Source organism: Bubalus bubalis, chromosome 19 (assembly GCF_019923935.1).
Source record: "Bubalus bubalis isolate 160015118507 breed Murrah chromosome 19, NDDB_SH_1, whole genome shotgun sequence".
NCBI lineage: Eukaryota > Metazoa > Chordata > Mammalia > Artiodactyla > Bovidae > Bubalus > Bubalus bubalis.
The window spans coordinates 62,725,195-62,744,845 of NC_059175.1; the positions used below are offsets into that span (position 1 = coordinate 62,725,195).

General features: G+C 41.7%; 1 protein-coding gene across 1 annotated transcript in view; it reads right to left on the bottom strand.

Moving 5' to 3' along the window:
- Positions 1–19,651, bottom strand: part of MARCHF6 (membrane associated ring-CH-type finger 6) — an 81,656-nt gene that overhangs the window by 49,683 nt on the left and 12,322 nt on the right. The window contains exons 2-4 of the mRNA XM_025270709.2: positions 4,286–4,382; positions 3,422–3,495; positions 1,496–1,639 (exon numbers count right to left, since the gene is read on the bottom strand). Of these exons, the coding sequence (XP_025126494.1) occupies positions 1,496–1,639; positions 3,422–3,495; positions 4,286–4,382 (315 nt within the window). The remainder of the gene's footprint in view (positions 1–1,495; positions 1,640–3,421; positions 3,496–4,285; positions 4,383–19,651) is intronic.

A 19,651-nucleotide genomic window follows, 5' to 3' on the forward strand; every position in this document is an offset into this window, starting at 1 on the left:
TACTTGGCTAGGCCTGTATTTTCTTGTTTTGTCTAAAGCATCTATAATTTCCCCACAAGACAAACAATCTAAAACGCTCTCATTTCTATCCTCCCCTCACAAGATTCTTTCATGTGAAGATCACCTAGAATTTTAGTTTCAGACTGACACCTAAAAAACTGTAGTGCATGCATACTCAGTCGTGTCCAACTCTTTGCAACCCTACGGACTGTAGCCACCAGGCTCCTCTATCCATGGAATTTTCTAGGCAGGAATACTGGAATGGGCAGCCATTTCCTACTCCAATTATTGTAGATTAACAATAATTATAATTTAGCTGTAAGAAGTACTTGTTTTTCTTTGTAAATTACACCTTTCTCTTTGATTCCTTGCTCTCCTTAGTAAAATATGTCTTCAAACACTATTTCATAAATAATTTGAAGTAGTAAACTTTCCAACTCCTTGCCTCTATTGAAATGTCTGTATTTGTCCTTCTATCTGAATAATTTTAGAAGATTTTAGGTTCAAAAATTTTGTCCAATTTTGAAGCTTCAGCTGTCTTCTAACATTCAGCCAACCTGACTTTCATTACTTTGTAGGATAATCTGAAAGCATAATATCTATACACTACCCTATTCAGCACTGGAAAACTTTAGAATGGGCCTAGCTTTGCCTCTTTCCTTTATCAGACTCAGCTTTCTCTTTTACCTTCTGGAACTAGTTACTAGTCAGATACTGAAACAACAGGATGTGGCCTCCATCTCTCAATTTTTTCCCTCATACTTACAACTTCTTGTCTGAGTCATATCCTAGAGAACTCCTTGCTCAATCTTCTAGCTCACTAATTCATTCTTCAAGTGAATAGTACCTATTCTGCTATTCTCATAAGATTTTCATAATTCATCAAGCTTATTTATTTTAAGAAGATATGAGGATATTAATCACACTTATGTAAAAATCTTGTTTGCATTTAACTCTAAAGAATCCTATCTACATACTCTGGCACATATACTACTGACTCCTCTCCATGTCTTTAAGAACACAAAGAACCTAGAGAGAATCAACTAAAAGTTAGTATACCAATTTCCCAGAAGTACTCCTATATTTGAAAAATACACTTCCCAATTCTTCAGGACCATTGGGGATGTGTTTTTTAAAGGGGGATTACAAAAAAAAAAAATCTTAAAAAAACATATCTTTTGCCATTTTTGAAAGCTCTGATAAACTTCAAAGAGTAAAAGTCAATTTTCTTTCAATTATGCTTTGATTTTGGTTTTTCAATTCTCTCATGAACTTTCATTATTAGCCTCTGTATGCTGTGTTTCCCACATTCATTTAAGAAGCTCACTTGTTAAAAAATGGTTTTTCATTCAGATAAATAACATGTTCTAAATGAGGCTTTCCTAATACACAACATTATAATATCTAATAAACATCACTGAATAAAAATACTTTATAATATTAAACAGTTGTGTAATATTTAAACAACTCCAGCAACAGGGAAATGAATACTCACATGCTGTAAGAGGAACAACTCCCAACCATGCAAAGGCCACAAGTGTATAATGAAACCAATATCGTATTGCAGTGCCAATACTTGTAACCAGTCCAGCAAATATGTCCTGGATTGGAAGCCGTGAAGGCATATCTGGGGAATAAACTGTAAGGGGGGAAAAGGAAAAAGTTCAAATTCATGAAGATTCAAAAACAGGTTACTTTGTAGGCATATAGAACTATCTAACTTTTGACCTTTGCATTGCACCTAAGTATTTTGTCCCATATGAAAAATAATTCAAATAGTTACAACATAATACTACATTTACCCAGAAGTCATTTATGAGAGCAAATCACATAAATATAAAAGCCAACAAAATAGGCCTCTGAGCAGGAAAAAAGATTCAAGAGATGTATACATCCCCTCACTCAAGAGCCAGGAACTTTATGCAAGGCTAACTCACACACATTTCAGCATTCAAACAATATAACCAGCTGGTTTCCAGAGTTATCAAAGATCACCTAAAGCGGTAGGAGCAAAAGATGAAGCTGACAGAGGTCCTCAAAAAAGAACCCTCCCCCAATACTAGCCTCAGCAGCAGCTCTCACAGTGCACAAGAATCTGCAGCAGAGCTACTTCCTACAGGAGCAAACAGCCCACTGGGGTCCATTAGCCACTCCCCGCTTCCATTTTAGCACAATCAACATTCAAATGGTAAACTGTTATGATTTTAATCATATATACTCTTTACATAAAAACAAAGTAACATTAACACTAGTTTACAGAATTTACACCCAGCAGTTTAAGATGCTTAAAACAAACACTAAAGCATAAAAAGCTTTGGGGGAGGGGGCAGAAGAGGAAGAAGAGCAATGTACTAGGATCCCAGAGTGAAAATATGCGTCAAATTCTTGATACCTTGCCAGTATGAACATCTACTTATTTATAAAGTACATAATATTAAGTATAAATCAACAGGCAAAAGACTTATAAATTATAATTGGAATTCTAAAGATCTGCAAAATATTTACCATAGGCTTACAAAACATTGAGCTTAAAAAGTCTTGTTTTTAAAAAGTGAATTAAATATTTGTCATTATTATTGTTATTATTACAACCAACACAATTTTAACTCAAAAGATATCCCAAATTTTAACAGGGATGGGACATTTGACAAATTTAAGGCATCATTAATTACTCACTTTTCTGGGTAAATAATGGTATTATAGCTGTTTTGTTTCTTTTTTTTTAAACGAACCCTTGTCTTGGAGGTACATGCTAAAATACGTACAGATGAAATCATAAATAGGATTTTCTGTAATAAGAATGGAGATGTGGGAACAAGAGCATAGGGAACCACCAGAGAAGCCCACATGCAATTGAGAGAGGCCCCCAGTAAACGGCCTGGAAGGGACTGAATCCTAACAAACACCTGAGTGTGATCAGAACAATACCTCACCCCACAGCTCCCAAGCCAAGCCTTCAAATGACACCGGGGCTCTAGCTGACAAGACTGACTACAAGCATATAAGAGATGCTGAGCCAGAGACATCCAACAAAGGTGGTCCAGATTCTGGATCCACAGCATCTATGAGATAATAAATGCTTGCTGTTAAAGAGCACAGGGGACTACACGTAAGGGCTATGGGTTGAAAATGGATGCAACTGAGTGATGGATACACTTGGGTTCATTATACCTTCATATATATTTGAACTCATCTAAAATATAAAAAAGAAAGAAAAAAATATCTCGCAAATTAAATCACACATGCGTGTGTTAAAAGCTAACATGTAGTTTTAAACAATGCTTTCCAAAATGCTATAGCAATACTTTCTACTACTATCAAAAACAAATTAAATCAAACATAGTTGCTTTAAAACTGTTTAAACATCTTTAGGTAGCCAGTTATAATCTAGAAGTGCAGTGAAAACTTCTGAAGAACTTACTTGGTGTGAAAGCAAATCTGTGCTTGCATAATTCACAGTATTCTTTTCGACTGTGTTTCAGCCACTGAACTAAGCTGCAATTACAAACATATTCATAAGTATAGTATTTATGACAAGGAAACTTTGAGGTTTCACTGAAAACTAATATTGCTTTACTAAAGTTTAACATATCACAGAGCTTTTACGATTTTAAATTCAGAGTATCTTTAATTTTTTTTTTTATCACTGATGCCCTCAAAGAGTACAGAATTGTAAGAAATAAAGATAAAAAAACACGTGTTTCTACTACTAAAAAGCAACTGAGGTTAAACTGAACAATTAATTACTGTAAACTGTAATCTCCTCAAAGATAACTGAATATAAAAAGAATCTTCAAGCATCAACATCAGTTCTAACACTAATTTAATAACACTGCTGCCTGGTGGCCAGGCCTATCACTAATTGGCTGGCTGTGCCACCGAGAAGTTAATTTTTCTGTGCTTCAGTTTCCTCACGTGAATGACAGTAATACTCCACCTCGCAGTTCTGTTGTAAGGATTAAATGAGCTAAAATGTACAGAAGCACTGTATTCCCTGACACAAAGCATTTCCTCAATGTAAGCTATAACCATCCTAAGCAAAACCAGAAAACCGTAATACTCCCCATGAACATATAAGCTCCCCACAGTAGAAACAAACAAATGGGCAAAAGACAATATACCAAAATGACATGGCTTGGTAATAAGCAATAGGGATAATCTCCAAACATAGTAAAAAATTTTTTTTAAATATCTAGTTACAGAAAAAGTCACTGAAACAGTTCCCTTTATCATACAGATGACAAAAGTGAAGCTCAGGCAAAAATTTTCCAAAAGGATGACTCACCATTCTTGATGGATAAACTTAATACTGCCAGTACACACACAAGGATGATAAAGAGGTTTCTCAGGTGTTCCTTCTGACCGACACACTCTACATATGTCTATTAATGAAAAAAGAAAAACTGAATTATTTTGGTTGTAATTTATGAAAAATAGACCACCAAAGACTAAAATATTGCTTGTCAAAGTAAGACTCTGTCACTACATAAAACATCATTAACATCATGGAGAACTGAAAAGGGTGATCAAGATGATAATCAAATATATCTGAAACTTAAAATCACTATTATATAAAAAGGTCAACTGCTTCTTTGTATGAGAGTTCTGTAAATAAATAAAAATTGAAAATGACAGAAACAGTGGTTTTCCTTAAAACTGCATGGTGCTTAGTCAGTCAGTCATGACACCTCTTTGCGACCCAACAGACTATAACTATCCAGGCTCCTCTGTCCATGGAATTCTCCAGGCAAGAAGACTGGAGTGTGTTGCCACGCCCTTCTCCAGGGGATCTTACTGACTCCAGGATCGAACCCAGGTTTCCTGGCATTGCAGGCAGATTCTTTACCGTCTGAGCCACCAGGGAAGCTCTAAAACTGCACACTCTCATAACTAACAGACTATAGATAGAAATAAGCAAAAATCAATCACCATTCTTCTCCTAATATTTTAAAGTCCTAAGTCCAGTCCTAAGTTTAAACTTCACAAAAACGTTATCTCAGGACTTATAGAAACAGCAGTGAGTGGCCCTGGGGACAACCCTCCACTAGAGGGAGACACTGTAACAGACACACACACAATCAGGGTGTGGAGGGGGCACCCCAAGACCACGAAGGCCAGAGAGAAACAGCCAGAGGCCGCCTTAAGCAGAAACTATTGTGGCTCAGCTGGTAAAGAATCCGCCTGCAATGTGGCAGACATGGGTTCGATCCCTGGGTTGGGAAGATCCCCTGGAGAAGGGAAAGGCTTCCCACTCCAGTATTCTGGCCTGGAGAATTCCATGGACTGTACTGCTAAGTCACTTCAGTCGTGTCCGACTCTGTGCAACCCCATAGACGGCAGCCCACCAGGCTCCCCCGTCCCTGGGATTCTCCAGGCAAGAACACTGGAGTTGGCTGCCATTTCCTTCCCCAATGCATGAAAGTGAAAAGTGAAAGTGAAGTCGCTCTGTCGTGTCCGACCCTCAGCGACCCCATGGACTGCAGCCCACCAGGCTCCTCCGTCCATAGGATTTTCCAGGCAAGAGTACTGGAGTGGGGTGCCATTACCTTCTCCTACTGTACAGTCCAAGGGATCGCAAAGAGTCAGACACAACTGAGTGACTTTCATCTTCATCATGGGAGCGCAGGGATATGGGTCTGCCGCCAGAGGGCAGCAGCTCCTCCTCACACTCCTGCCCCAAGTGGTTCTAACTGCACCACCGTCAGTCTGCCTGGGGTGGTGGGTGACATGCAGAGGACTGAAAGCGTGCCATCAAGCTCTCTCGTTCATTAATGTGGTCCTTCCGCAGGACCACCTACCAAAACCTGGTAGTGACTTTCATTTAGAACGGCTTCTCAGCGAACCACCAAGGCCAAATACCAACCCCAAGGTGGGAATGTGAGGGATAACGGGCAATGTGAACAAGGGGCAAGGACTTGATGTAAACTTCTGATCTACTGTCTTACAGGGAATTCCTCATTAATGAGTAACAACTGCAACCCAGAGCCTATCTCTAACGGATTTAATAATGAAATCTCCAGCACCCGTCCGACTGGAAGCACACATGCTGAGCAGTGTGGTGTGGTTCTGGCCACTTAAGAGCATCACAGACTTGTGACTGCTCAATGTTGGGCGACTAAACAATATTTGTTGAAGTTAAGGCTATCAAGCGCTCGGGGTAACCTATGGTTAGCACAACTAGTCTCCCTGTTATCTATAAACCAGATAAATTGCTCCAGCAAGACAGAAAAGCCACTCATCACCACCCAGGAAAAAGCTATCAAAAGTGTCAATCCTGGTTCCCATGGAGTCTAGAGTTATCTGAATTGTATCAAATTAAGCACAGATTGCACCACTGTGCCTTTAAATTTCAGTTCTAGAACCAGACACTGCAGCTACCATCATGGGAAGGACTTTGCTTTCCGGTAAGCTACCCGCACATTACCGGAAATAACGCTGGCAGTCGGCATCGTTTATGGAGAGACAATATGGGATCAGAATCTCTTTGAACCTCCTTTTTACACCTTCATCCTTAATTAATAAAAACATCCATGGCAACAGCTTTTACTCTGGTCCATTTTGCATCAATCTAAGACTTTGAGCTCTAGCCGTGCAGTAGGAACGTCCCAGCCATCGCGTCTAATCGGCCTCCACAAAGTTCCAACACGAAACAGAACCATGGTCCCATGCCATGATTTCCAGCGGCAGTGTGCAGGCAGCTCCCGCACTTCAGCCCAGGGAAACCAGGCTAGGAGCCAGGAGGTCGAGGAGAAGCAGGGCATGGGGATAGGGGCGGAGGCTCCCCATCCGTAAACCCTGGCAGCAGATCACATGGTATTTTAACTGCACTGAACTCAACACCCTACCATTGAAGCTGGAGATTACCTTGGCTGCTTCCCTTATAGCTCAGTTGGTAAACAATCTGCCTGCAATGCAAAAGACCCAGGGTCAGTTCCTGGGTCAGGAAGATCCCCTAGAGAAGGAAATGGCAATCCACTCCAGTATTCTTGCCTGGAGAATTCCAGGGACAGAGGAGCCTGATACAGTCCACGGGGTCACAAGAGTTGGATACGACTTAGCAACTAAACCACCACCACCTCGGCTGCAGGTACTAGACTTGCCATGCAATGGATCCGCCTTAAAGAATTTTAAGTGGACTCATTCCAATTACCAGACCTCCAGAGACCAGTTCTGTTTTTCATCACTGCCTCCCCACCCTTGGGTCGTGAGTAACAAGTCTGCTACCCCTTGGTTGGGGTAGTCCATTACCAGGCTTCCTCTATGGAACCAAATCTGGGTTCCCCATCACCCAATTCCCAGTTGCCCTGGTCAGCACAACAACTTAACAGGGCCACAGAGCATGCACTCCTGGTGACCTAGAATCATCAGAGCAGAGCTGCAGATACCCATGGGCGTGGGTGAGTTCTAGAATGGCCACAATTCTGCAGGTAGAAGCCAAACCTGCACTCAAAGTCATTTGCTATGTCAGGGTTGGTACCAACAGAAATGCTTAGACCTCTGTGGATTAACTTTAGAGACAGGCATATGCCACCGCAAGATCCCCCACTTACGGGGAGTTTGAGTGCAAGTGTGGGCAGGCAGGTGCAGTCACAGGGCAAGTGGTTCCACCTCTTCCTGTCTCCCCCACCGGCTCTTAAGCAGCCCCGGGGGGCAGGAAGTAGGGTGCAGCAGAGACAGCGTGGCAGGCAGGACACAGGGCAGAGGGAAGCGGTGGCAACACTGCTGGCCTCCCGTCGCCCTGCAGAAACATGGTGACTGGCAGCCAGCAGTTATGCGGCGAAGGACTGGGGTTGGGCCAGGGAGAGCCTCTGTTGGCACACTTGGCAAGCGGAACGCAGGGAGATAACGCGCGGACCACCACCAAGGAGCGGGCAAACGTCTGACGGTCAGCCTGACTCCTCCTACATACGCACGTGGAGGCCCCTATGGCTCGTGGGCGCTGCGGGAGGGAATACCACGGAGACTGCAGGGTGCGCCCATCCACCGGAGCACCACAGTTCCCCACACCCCACAGGACGGCCGCAAGAGACAGGTGGGGCTGGAGTTGAGCGCGATTGGGAAGACTGGATCTCCATTAGATCCAGACACTGATTTTCAGAAGATTCCATCCTTCTAAAGGACAAACCAAGGAACACAAAACTAAGCAAACATAACAAATCTAAATCAAGCCCCAGAGCTCTGCTCAACAGAGTCTACAGTACAGAAATGGGACTCACCGGGGCCCTGCAAGGTCAAAACTATCTCCGCTCTAACACTGAGAGTCTTCTCTCACTGTCTTGCCGGTGTACAGTGGCAGGTTTCCAAAGACTACAGAACACAACTGTTTGAACGTAGCTGCTTCCCACTAAACCAAACATTTTAAAGATATGCAAATATAAAACAAACCCACTCTTCTCACCAATATTCTGGCTTTAGAATATATGGTTATTTTCATGAAGAAAAATGTATATTAACACATAATGAGTGTGTTAAGTGAATAAAAATTTCTAAATGTTTTTATTCTCTTATATGGCGAGTCTTTCAGAAGAGTTTACAGGGATCCTGAGACCAAAAAAGTTTGATCTGCCCTATATAATTTTTTTCCCCACAGTACAATTGACAGTAACCATGACTCTCTCAAAATACAAACGTACACAATATTATTATTTTATCAGGGACTTCACAAGCTTCACTGATTATATAAAAGGAAAGAGAAGGGAACATTTAGGCTTCTAAATCATCTTGTTTCAGAATCATGGAACTCTTTTACATAATAATAAAAGTGGGAATCAAACAAAGTAGAAAAGAAGCCAAAAACAAATGAACCTATGTATATCAAGCTTAATCACAGATAATTATTTTAGAGACTTGATAACATGATCATACATCCCTAGTAGGCTATATCCAAAGACAAAAGGGACTATCAGATCAATCAGATCAGATCAGTCGCTCAGTCCTGTCCGACTCTTTGCGACCCCATGAATTGCAGCACGCCAGGCCTCCCTGTCCATCACCAACTCCCAGAGTTCACTGAGACTCACGTCCATCGAGTCAGTGATGCCATCCAGCCATCTCATCCTCTGTCGTCCCCTTCTCCTCCTGCCCCCAATCCCTCCCAGCATCAGAGTCTTTTCCAATGAGTCAACTCTTCGCATGAGGTGGCCAAAGTACTGGAGTTTCAGCTTTAGCATCATTCCTTCCAAAGAAATCCCAGGGCTGATCTCCTTCAGAATGGACTGGTTGGATCTCCTTGCAGTCCAAGGGACTCTCAAGAGTCTTCTCCAACACCACAGTTCAAAAGCATCAATTCTTCGGTGCTCAGCCTTCTTCAGAGTCCAACTCTCACATCCATACATGACCACAGGAAAAACCATAGCCTTGACTAGACGGACCTTTGTTGGCAAAGTAATGTCTCTGCTTTTGAATATGCTATCTAGGTTGGTCATACCTTTCCTTCCAAGGAGTAAGCATCTTTTAATTTCATGGCTGCAGTCACCATCTTCAGTGATTTTGGAGCCCAGAAAAATAAAGTCTGACACTGTTTCCACTGTTTCCCCATCTATTTCCCAGGAAGTGGTGGGACCGGATGCCATGATCTTCGTTTTCTGAATGTTTTAAGCCAACTTTTTCACTCTCCACTTTCACTTTCATCAAGAGGCTTTTGAGTTCCTCTTCACTTTCTGCCATAAGGGTGGTGTCATCTGCATATCTGAGGTTATTGATATTTCTCCCGGCAATCTTGATTCCAGTTTGTGCAGAATTCAGTAATCATCATGTTAATAGCAATAATACTGACAGGCATTTTTATTTTTTTATTTATTTTTTTGGCTGCACCAAACAGCATGTGGGGTCTTAGTTCCCCAACCAGGGATAGAACCTGTGCCCCATGCAGAGGAAGTGTGGAGTCTTAACCACTGGGCTGCCAGGGAAGCCCCTTGACAGGCCTTTTAAAACTTGGGAGGATAAAGACAGTAAGCAGTATGATAGTGGTATTATGGTTAGTTTTTTTAATAAGTTATTATCTCTTAGAATACATAAGCATTTACTGATGAAAAGATATCATATTTGAGACTTCCTTTAAAACAATCCAAAAGAAGTGTGGGGAAGCAAGAGGGAAAGAGTTGAGATAAAAGAACTGTCAGCCGTGCTTGTATCTGTTGAATCTACATGCTGGCAATATGATGGCTTACTACATTGATCTATTTGTGAGAGTTTTAAATTTATGTAATTAAAATTTTAAACTATATAAATCAAAGGCTAAACATGCAATTTGGAAATAGCATGCTGCTGCTAAGTCGCATCAGCCGTGTCCGACTCTGTGCAACCCCATAGACAGCAGCCCAACAGGCTCCTCTGTCCCTGGGAGTCTCCAGGCAAGAATACTGGAGTGGCTTGCCATTTCCTTCTCCAATGCATGAAAGTGAAGTCGCTCAGTCGTGTCCGACTCTTTGAGACCCCATGGACTGCAGCCTACCAGGCTCCTCCATCCATGGGATTTTCCAGGCAAGAGTACTAGAGTGGGTTGCCATTGCCTTCTCCGTGGAAATATCATAGCTCAACTTTTATTTTATTAAACACTACCAAGTCCAATTTTACCACGAAGTTCTTTAGTAGGGGGACTTACCATGTGGTTTATTTAATATACACACACAAATGTAAAAACTTTTGTTAGCAATTTTCCTATTTTAGTGATCATGTTTTTAAAAACGTGTTAGGGGATTTCCCTGGTAGTTCAGTGGTTATGATTTGGAGCTCCTAATGCAGGGGACATGGATTCAATCCCTGGTCAGGAAACTAGAATTTCACATGCCACACAGCAAGGCCAAAAACAAATGTGTTCAAACTTCACTTTCTATATCCTCATCAGGGAAAGAAAGCAGAATAAGATCTAAATAATCTGTCTCAATATTCCTAAAGGTCTATTTCTATGAAACCAACAATCCAATTCTAATTTAAAACCATGTAATCTAAATGACTCTAAAAAGAATTTGATCCAAGAAATAATATCACAAATCTCTTCTGTAGTACTGACGCTTTGTCTTTTCCCACATGATAAAGTTGACTACGTGAGTTTTGTTCAAGCGTACTTTCTGTATGAATATTTCCCTAAATGGAAAAGCAAAGATTGTTCCTCTAAATCAACCAGAATGGTGATAAGCCTCAGCTATACAACACTTTAAGGCAAACACTGACTGTTTAGTAGGCCCTGAGCCACACACCTGATTAGGTGTGGCTTATCCCCTTTATCAGACAGAATGTGGCCCACTGGAGAAGGGAATGGCAAACCACTTCAGTATTCCTGCCTTGAGAACCCCATGAACAGTATGGAAAGGCAAAATGATAGGATACTGAAAGAGAAACTCCCCAGGTCAGTAGGTGCCCAATATGCTACTGGAGATCAGTGGAGAAATAACTCCAGAAAGAATGAAGGGATGGAGCCAAAGCAAAAAGAATACCTAGCTGTGGATGTGACTGGTGATAGAAGCAAGGTCCGATGCTGTAAAGAGCAATATTGCATAGGAACCTGGAATGTCAGGTCCATGAATCAAGGCAAATTGGAAGTGGTCAAACAAGAGATGGCAAGAGTGAATGTCAATATTCTAGGAATCAGCGAACTAAAATGGACTGGAATGGGTGAATTTAACTCAGATGACCATTATATCTACTACTGTGGGCAGGAATCCCTCAGAAGAAATGGAGTAGCTATCATGATCAACAAGAGTCCGAAATGCAGTACTTGGATGCAATCTCAAGAATGACAGAATGATCTCTGTTCGTTTCCAAGGCAAACCATTCAATATCACAGTAATCCAAGTCTATGCCCCAACCAGTAACGCTGAAGAAGCTGAAGTTGAACGGTTCCATGAAGACCTACAAGACCTTTTAGAACTAACACCCAAAAAAGATGTCCTTTTCATCATAGGGGACTGGAATGCAAAAGTAGGAAGTCAAGAAACACCTGAAGTAACAGGCAAATTTGGCCTTGGAATACGGAATGAAGCAGGGCAAAGACTAATAGAGTTCTGCCAAGAAAATGCAGTGGTCATAACACCCTCTTCCAACAACACAAGAGACGACTCTATACATGGACATCACCAGGTGGTCAACATCGAAATCAAATTGATTATATTCTTTGCAGCCAAAGATGGAGAAGCTCTATACAGTCAGCAAAAACAAGACCAGGAGCTGACTGTGGCTCAGACCATGAACTCCTTATTGCCAAATTCAGACTGAAATTGAAAAAAGTAGGGAAAATCACTAGACCATTCAGGTATGACCTAAATCAAATCCCTTATGATTATACAGTGGAAGTGAGAAATAGATTTAAGGGCCTAGATCTGATACATAAGAGTGCCTGATGAGCTATGGAATGAGGTTCGTGACATTGTACAAGAGACAGGGATCAAGACCATCGCTATGGAAAAGAAATGCAAAAAAGCAAAATGGCTGTCTGGGGAGGCCTTACAAATAGCTGTGAAAAGAAGAGAAGTGAAAAGCAAAAGAGAAAAGGAAAGATATAAACATCTGAATGCAGAGTTCCAAAGAATAGCAAGAAGAGATAAGAAAGCCTTCTTCAGCGATCAATGCAAAGAAATAGAGGAAAACAACAGAATGGGAAAGACTAGAGATCTCTTCAAGAAAATTAGAGATACCAAGGGAACATTTCATGCAAAGATGGGCTCAATAAAGGACAGAAATGGTATGGACCTAACAGAAGCAGAAGATATTAAGAAGAGAAGGCAAGAATACACAGAAGAACTGTATAAAAAAGAGCTTCATGACCCAGATAATCACGATGGTGTGATCACTGACCTAGAGCCAGACATCCTGGAATGTGAAATCAAGTGGGCCTTAGAAAGCATCACGACGAACAAAGCTAGTGGAGGTGACAGAATTCCAGTTGAGCTGTTCCAAATCCTGCTGATGCTGTGAAAGTGCTGCACTCAATATGCCAGCAAATTTGGAAAACTCAGCAGTGGCCACAGGACTGGAAAAGGTCAGTTTTCATTCCAATCCCAAAGAAAGACAATGCCAAAGAACGCTCAAACTACCGCACAATTGCACTCATCTCACACACTAGTAAAGTAATGCTGAAAATTCTCCAAGCCAGGCTTCAGCAATATGTGAACCGTGAACTTCCTGATGTTCAGGCTGGTTTTAGAAAAGGCAGAGGAACCAGAGATCAAATTGCCAACATCCGCTGGATTATGGAAAAAGCAAGAGAGGTCCAGAAAAACATCTATTTCTGCTTTATTGACTATGCCAAAGCCTTTGACTGTGTGGATCACAATAAACTGTGGAAAATTCTGAAAGAGATGGGAATACCAGACCACCTGACCTGCCTCTTGAGAAATTTGTATGCAGGTCAGGAAGCAACAGTTAGAACTGGACATGGAACAAGAGACTGGTTCCAAATAGGAAAAGGAGTTCGTCAAGGCTGTATATTGTCACCCTGTTTATTTAACTTCTATGCAGAGTACATCATGAGAAACGCTGGACTGGAAGAAACACAAGCTGGGATCAAGATTGCCGGGAGAAATATCAATAACCTCAGATATGCAGATGACACCACCCTTATGGCAGAAAAGTGAAGAGGAAGTAAAAAGCCTCTTGATGAAGGTGAAAGTGGAGAGTGAAGAAGTTGGCTTAAAGTTCAACGTTCAGAAAACGAAGATCATGGCATCCGGTCCCATCACTTCATGGGGAATAGATGGGGAAACAGTGGAAACAGTGTCAGACTTTATTTTGGGGGCTCCAAAGTCACTGCAGATGGTGACTGCAGCCATGAAATTAAAAGACGCTTGCTCCTGGGAAGGAAAGTTATGACCAACCTAGATAGCATATTCAAAAGCAGGGACATTACTTTGCCTACAAAGGTTCGTCTAGTCCAGGCTATGGTTTTTCCTGTGGTCATGTATGGATGTGAGAGTTGGACTGTGAAGAAGGCTGAGCGCCAAAGAATTGATGCTTTTGAACTGTGGTGTTGGAGAAGACTCTTGAGAGTCCCTTGGACTGCAAGGAGATCCAACCAGTCCATTCTGAAGGAGATCAGCCCTGGGATTTCTTTGGAAGGAATGATGCTAAGGCTGAAACTCCAGTACTTTGGCCACCTCATGCGAAGAGCTGACTCACTGGAAAAGACTCTGATGCTGGGAGGGATTGGGGGCAAGAGGAGAAGGGAATAACAGAGGATGAGACGGCTGGATGGCATCACTGACTCGAAGGATGTTGAGTCTGAGTGACCTCCGGGAGTTGGTGATGGACAGGGAGGCCTGGCGTGCTGCAATTCATGGGGTCGCAAAGAGTCGGACAGGACTGAGCGACTGATCTGATCTGATCTGATCTGATCTCCTTTATCAGTACTCCCCTGGTGGCTCAGACGGTAAAGTGTCTGTCTACAATGCGGGAGACCCATGTTCAATCCCTGGTTTGGGAAGATCCCTGGAGAAGGAAATGGCAATCCACTCCGGTACTACTGCCTAGAAAATCCCATGGACAGAGCAGCCTTGTAGGCTACAGTCCACGGGGTCACAAAGAGTCAGATTCGACTGAGCGAACTGGAGGCCAAGAGAAGCCGCCTAAGAGCTAGGCTGTGCCTGGTCTATATCCTCAAGTAAGTTTCCTTCACTAGTCTGTGCGCATGGAGTAGAAGGCATGGAAGCTTCTTCCCTGCGAATCCATATTTCAGCAGAAAAACCTGAAACAAAGCATAGGCCATGGCTGAACATTTATTCTGGAAAAATAGATAAGAGCTATTAACAGTTGCTACTTTGCAGGGATCACAGTTGGGGAAAGAAGTTCTTTCCTTAATTTACATGGGTATGCTGCCTATAGTACACCTGTACCTCAGTATCTGTGGATGGATTGCTTCCAGGAGCCGCCACGTGCAGCAAAACTCCAGGGCACTCAAGTCCCAAAGTCGGTCCTCCACATCTGCAAGTTCTGTCTGCATCCATGGATTCAAGCAAAGGCGCGTGAAATTTTTGATCTGCAGTTGGTTGAATTTACAGACATGAAACCCACGAATAGGGATGAGGGGCAACACCATATAATTACTGGAAGAAATCTACATAAAAGTGGACCCAAGTAGTTCAAACCACTGTTGTTCCAGGATCAACTGCATATATTTGTGTATGTGTCCATATATAATGGACATGAATTCAAGCAAACTCCAGAAGACAGGGAAAGACAGGGAAGCCTGGCGTGCTGGAGTCCATGGGGTCGCAAAGAGCTGGACACAACTTAGCAACTGAACAGTAACAACACAAAATGATGTTGAGTGATAAAGAACCCCAGACACAAAAAGTTACTTACTCTTTGTAATTCCAAATGTAAAAAAAACATAAAAATGTGAAAAACACGTATCACTAGAAAATCAGGATAAAGTTTCCTCCTAGAGAAAGACAGCAGTAAAGACTAGAAAAAAATGGAAAGTTCTAGATCAAGATAAAATAGTCTTCTCCCTATTCCTCCTGCCAAGGACAGCTAAAAACACAGGATATTATATACGAAACACACATAAGAAGACTAAAAAGTGAAGCAAAGGCAGACCAGCAAAAGGAGCTGGGGCCCCAAGGAACTATACACACAGCAGTGAGTAATGAGTTCTCTGGGTTTGTGCTTTGCCTTAAGTAGCCTGGAGTAGTCAGTTCTTCGCATCAGGTAGCCAAAGTATTAGAGTTTCAGCTTCAGCATCAGTCCTTCCAATGAATATTCAGGACTGATTCCTTTAGGATGAACTGGTTGGATCTCATTAGAAAAGACCCTAATGCTGAGAAAGACTGAGGGTGGGAAAAGAAGGGGACGACAGAGGATGAGATGGTTGAATGGCATCACTGACTTGATGGACATGAGCTTGAATAAGTTCTGGGAGTTGGTGATGGACAGGGAGACCAGACCTGGCGTCCTGCAGTTCATGGGTCGCAAAGAGTCAGACACAACTGAGTGATTGAAATGAACTGAGCCTGAACTACAGACTAAGGTGGAGAAGCTGGCAACCTAGAAACAATAACGAGAGCAGACCAAAAAAAGTCCCCACGAAAACCTGCTCCCTCTAGCCAAAGTACCAGAAAAGGGGCAACTCAGTAAGCTAGAAAACTTTATAGACAATAACTGCTGCTGTAATCCAGCCAAACAGTACAAGAAAAACTTCAACCCTACCACTGTCTCTGACACCAAGGACAAGTGGGGAGCAGACGGAGATCAGCTAACTTCAGTTCTAAACTAACCCAACGATATTATCAAGCAAGTTTATGAAGAAATGAGGATCAAAACAGAGCCCCAAATTCCAAAAGAGAACTTTTCAACTTTATCTTGCATACCTCAGTTATATGATCAAGTTTCCTAGAATGTTTTATTTTTTCATCAAATCGGAGCAGTCACTCAGACGTGTCCGACTCTTTGCGACCCCATGAATTGCAGCACGCCAGGCCTCCCTGTCCATCACCAACTCCCGGAGGTCACTCAGACTCAACATCCTTCGAGTCAGTGATGCCATCCAGCCGTCTCATCCTCTGTTATTCCCTTCTCCTCTTGCCCCCAATCCCTCCCAGCATCAGAGTCTTTTCCAGTGAGTCAGCTCTTCGCATGAGGTGGCCAAAGTACTGGAGTTTCAGCCTTAGCATCATTCCTTCCAAAGAAATCCCAGGGCTGATCTCCTTCAGAATGGACTGGTTGGATCTCCTTGCAGTCCAAGGGACTCTCAAGAGTCTTCTCCAACACCACAGTTCAAAAGCATCAATTCTTTGGCGCTCAGCCTTCTTCACAGTCCAACTCTCACATCCATACATGACCACAGGAAAAACCATAGCCTGGACTAGACGAACCTTTGTAGGCAAAGTAATGTCCCTGCTTTTGAATATGCTATCTAGGTTGGTCATAACTTTCCTTCCCAGGAGCAAGCATCTTTTAATTTCATGGCTGCAGTCACCATCTGCAGTGACTTTGGAGCCCCCAAAATAAAGTCTGACACTGTTTCCACTGTTTCCCCATCTATTCCCCATGAAGTGATGGGACCGGATGCCATGATCTTCGTTTTCTGAACGTTGAACTTTAAGCCAACTTCTTCACTCTCCACTTTCACCTTCATCAAGAGGCTTTTTACTTCCTCTTCACTTTCTGCCATAAGGGTGGTGTCATCTGCATATCTGAGGTTATTGATATTTCTCCCGGCAATCTTGATGCCAGCTTGTGTTTCTTCCAGTCCAGCATTTCTCATGATGTACTCTGCATAGAAGTTAAATAAACAGGGTGACAATATACAGCCTTGACGAACTCCTTTTCCTATTTGGAACCAGTTTCTTGTTCCATGTCCAGTTCTAACTATTGCTTCCTGACCTGCATACAAATTTCTCAAGAGGCAGGTCAGGTGGTCTGGTATTCCCATCTCTTTCAGAATTTTCCACAGTTTATTGTGATCCACACAGTCAAAGGCTTTGGCATAGTCAATAAAGCAGAAATAGATGTTTTTCTGGACCTCTCTTGCTTTTTCCATAATCCAGCGGATGTTGGCAATTTGATCTCTGGTTCCTCTGCCTTTTCTAAAACCAGCCTGAACATCAGGAAGTTCACGGTTCACATATTGCTGAAGCCTGGCTTGGAGAATTTTCAGCATTACTTTACTAGTGTGTGAGATGAGTGCAATTGTGCGGTAGTTTGAGCGTTCTTTGGCATTGTCTTTCTTTGGGATTGGAATGAAAACTGACCTTTTCCAGTCCTGTGGCCAAATTTTATTAACATTAAATTTTTCATAATTTAATGTTAATATCCTATATATCTCTACTATCTCCCCTCCAACTTTATTTTCTTGCATTTGAATGGTAGATTGCTCCGTCTAATAAAAACACACTGCATTACTAAACATAAGGAGAAAAATAACTTGTATAATAGCTAATTAAGTAGTTTTATTACTAGTGAAGCTAGATTATTTCCACATTCTGCCATGTTCTTTTCCTCTGTGAACTATTCAAGTCCTTCGTCCAGCTTACTAATTTGTGTCTTAATAATAGAAAATAATCCAAAAAGTTTCAGCAAAAGATTTGAACAGATACTTCACTAAAGAAGCTTTCTGATGCTAACCTAGAGAAGTTAGCATCATGAAAGCAATGCAAACATCATTAAGGAAATTCAAATTAAAATCACAGTAAGTTGTTGGTAACTGCACAACAATGTGCCTATATTTAATGTCACTGAATTACACACTTAAAAATGGTTAGGATGGTAACTCTTGTTACGTATGTTTTTCCACATTTAAAAAATGTTTAAACCACAGTAAAGTACCACGGACTTCCCTGGTGGTTCAGCAGTAAAGAACCAGTCTGCCAATGCAGGACACACAGGTTTGATCCCCTGGAGAAGGAAATGGCAACCGACTTCAGTATTCTTGCTTAGGAAATCCCATGGACAGAGGAGCCTGGCGGGGGCTATAGTCCATGGGGTTGCAAAAGAGTCAGACATGACTAAGTGACTAAACAACAAGATACCACTATATACCTGTTAAAATGACAAAAACAAAAACATATATACTCTTATCATACACTCAGGAATCCTATTCCTAGGTATTTGACCTAGTAAAGTGAGAACTTATGTTCACACAGAAATCTATGTAAATTTCATGTGTAATTCTGCCAAATTTGAAACAAGCAACCCCAAAATTCCACAACTGGGGGATGGATAAACTGTGGCACATTCCTACAAGAGAATACCACTCAGCAATTAAAAAAAAAGATAAGACTACTGATACATGCAACAATGTGAATAAATCTCAAATGCATTAAGTAGAAAGAAATCAGACTCAAACAGCTACATACTGTTTAATTCCATTTATAACATTCTGGAAAAGGCAAAACTATTGGGGTGGTGCACAAGTAATTGCGGTTTTTGCATTGTTGAAATTTGCTGTTTGATGCTGGAATACATTCTTAAATGTGGTTACATTATACATCATTCTAATGCACATTTCTTGGTTTTTGTTTTTGTTTTTTTTTGCTAATGACATTACTTGCTGTTTATTTTATATTTATTTTAGACTACGGAGATGATGTTAGACAAAAAGCAAATTCGAGCTATCTTCTTATTTGAGTACAAAATGGGTCATAAGGCAGAGGAGAGAACTCACAACATCAACAACGCATTTGGCTTAGGAACTGTTAACGAATGTACCGTGCAGTGGTGGTTCAAGAAGTTTCGTGAAAGGGATGACAGCCTTAAAGATGAGGAGTGTAGCAGCCAGCCACTGGAGGGTGACAACAACCGAGAGTCGTCATTGAAAATGATCCTCTTACAACTACACAAGAAGTTGCCCAAGAACTCAACGTCAACATTCTACATTCGTTTGGCATTTGAAGCAAACTGGAAAGGTGAAAAACGTTGCTGCCTCATAAGCTGACCGAAAATCAAAAAATAATTATCATTTTGAAGAATCATCTTCTCTTATCCTACACAACAACAAGGAATCATTCCTTGATCAGATTGTGATATGTGACGAAAGGTGGATTTTATATGACAATTGACGATGACCAGCTCAGCGGCTGGTCCAAGAAGCTTCAAAGCACTTCCCAAAGCCAAACTTGCACCAAAAAAGAGTCATAGTCGCTGTTTGGTGGTCTGCTGCCCATTTGATACCCTACAGCTTTCTGAATCTCGGCATAACCCTTACATCTAAGACATATGC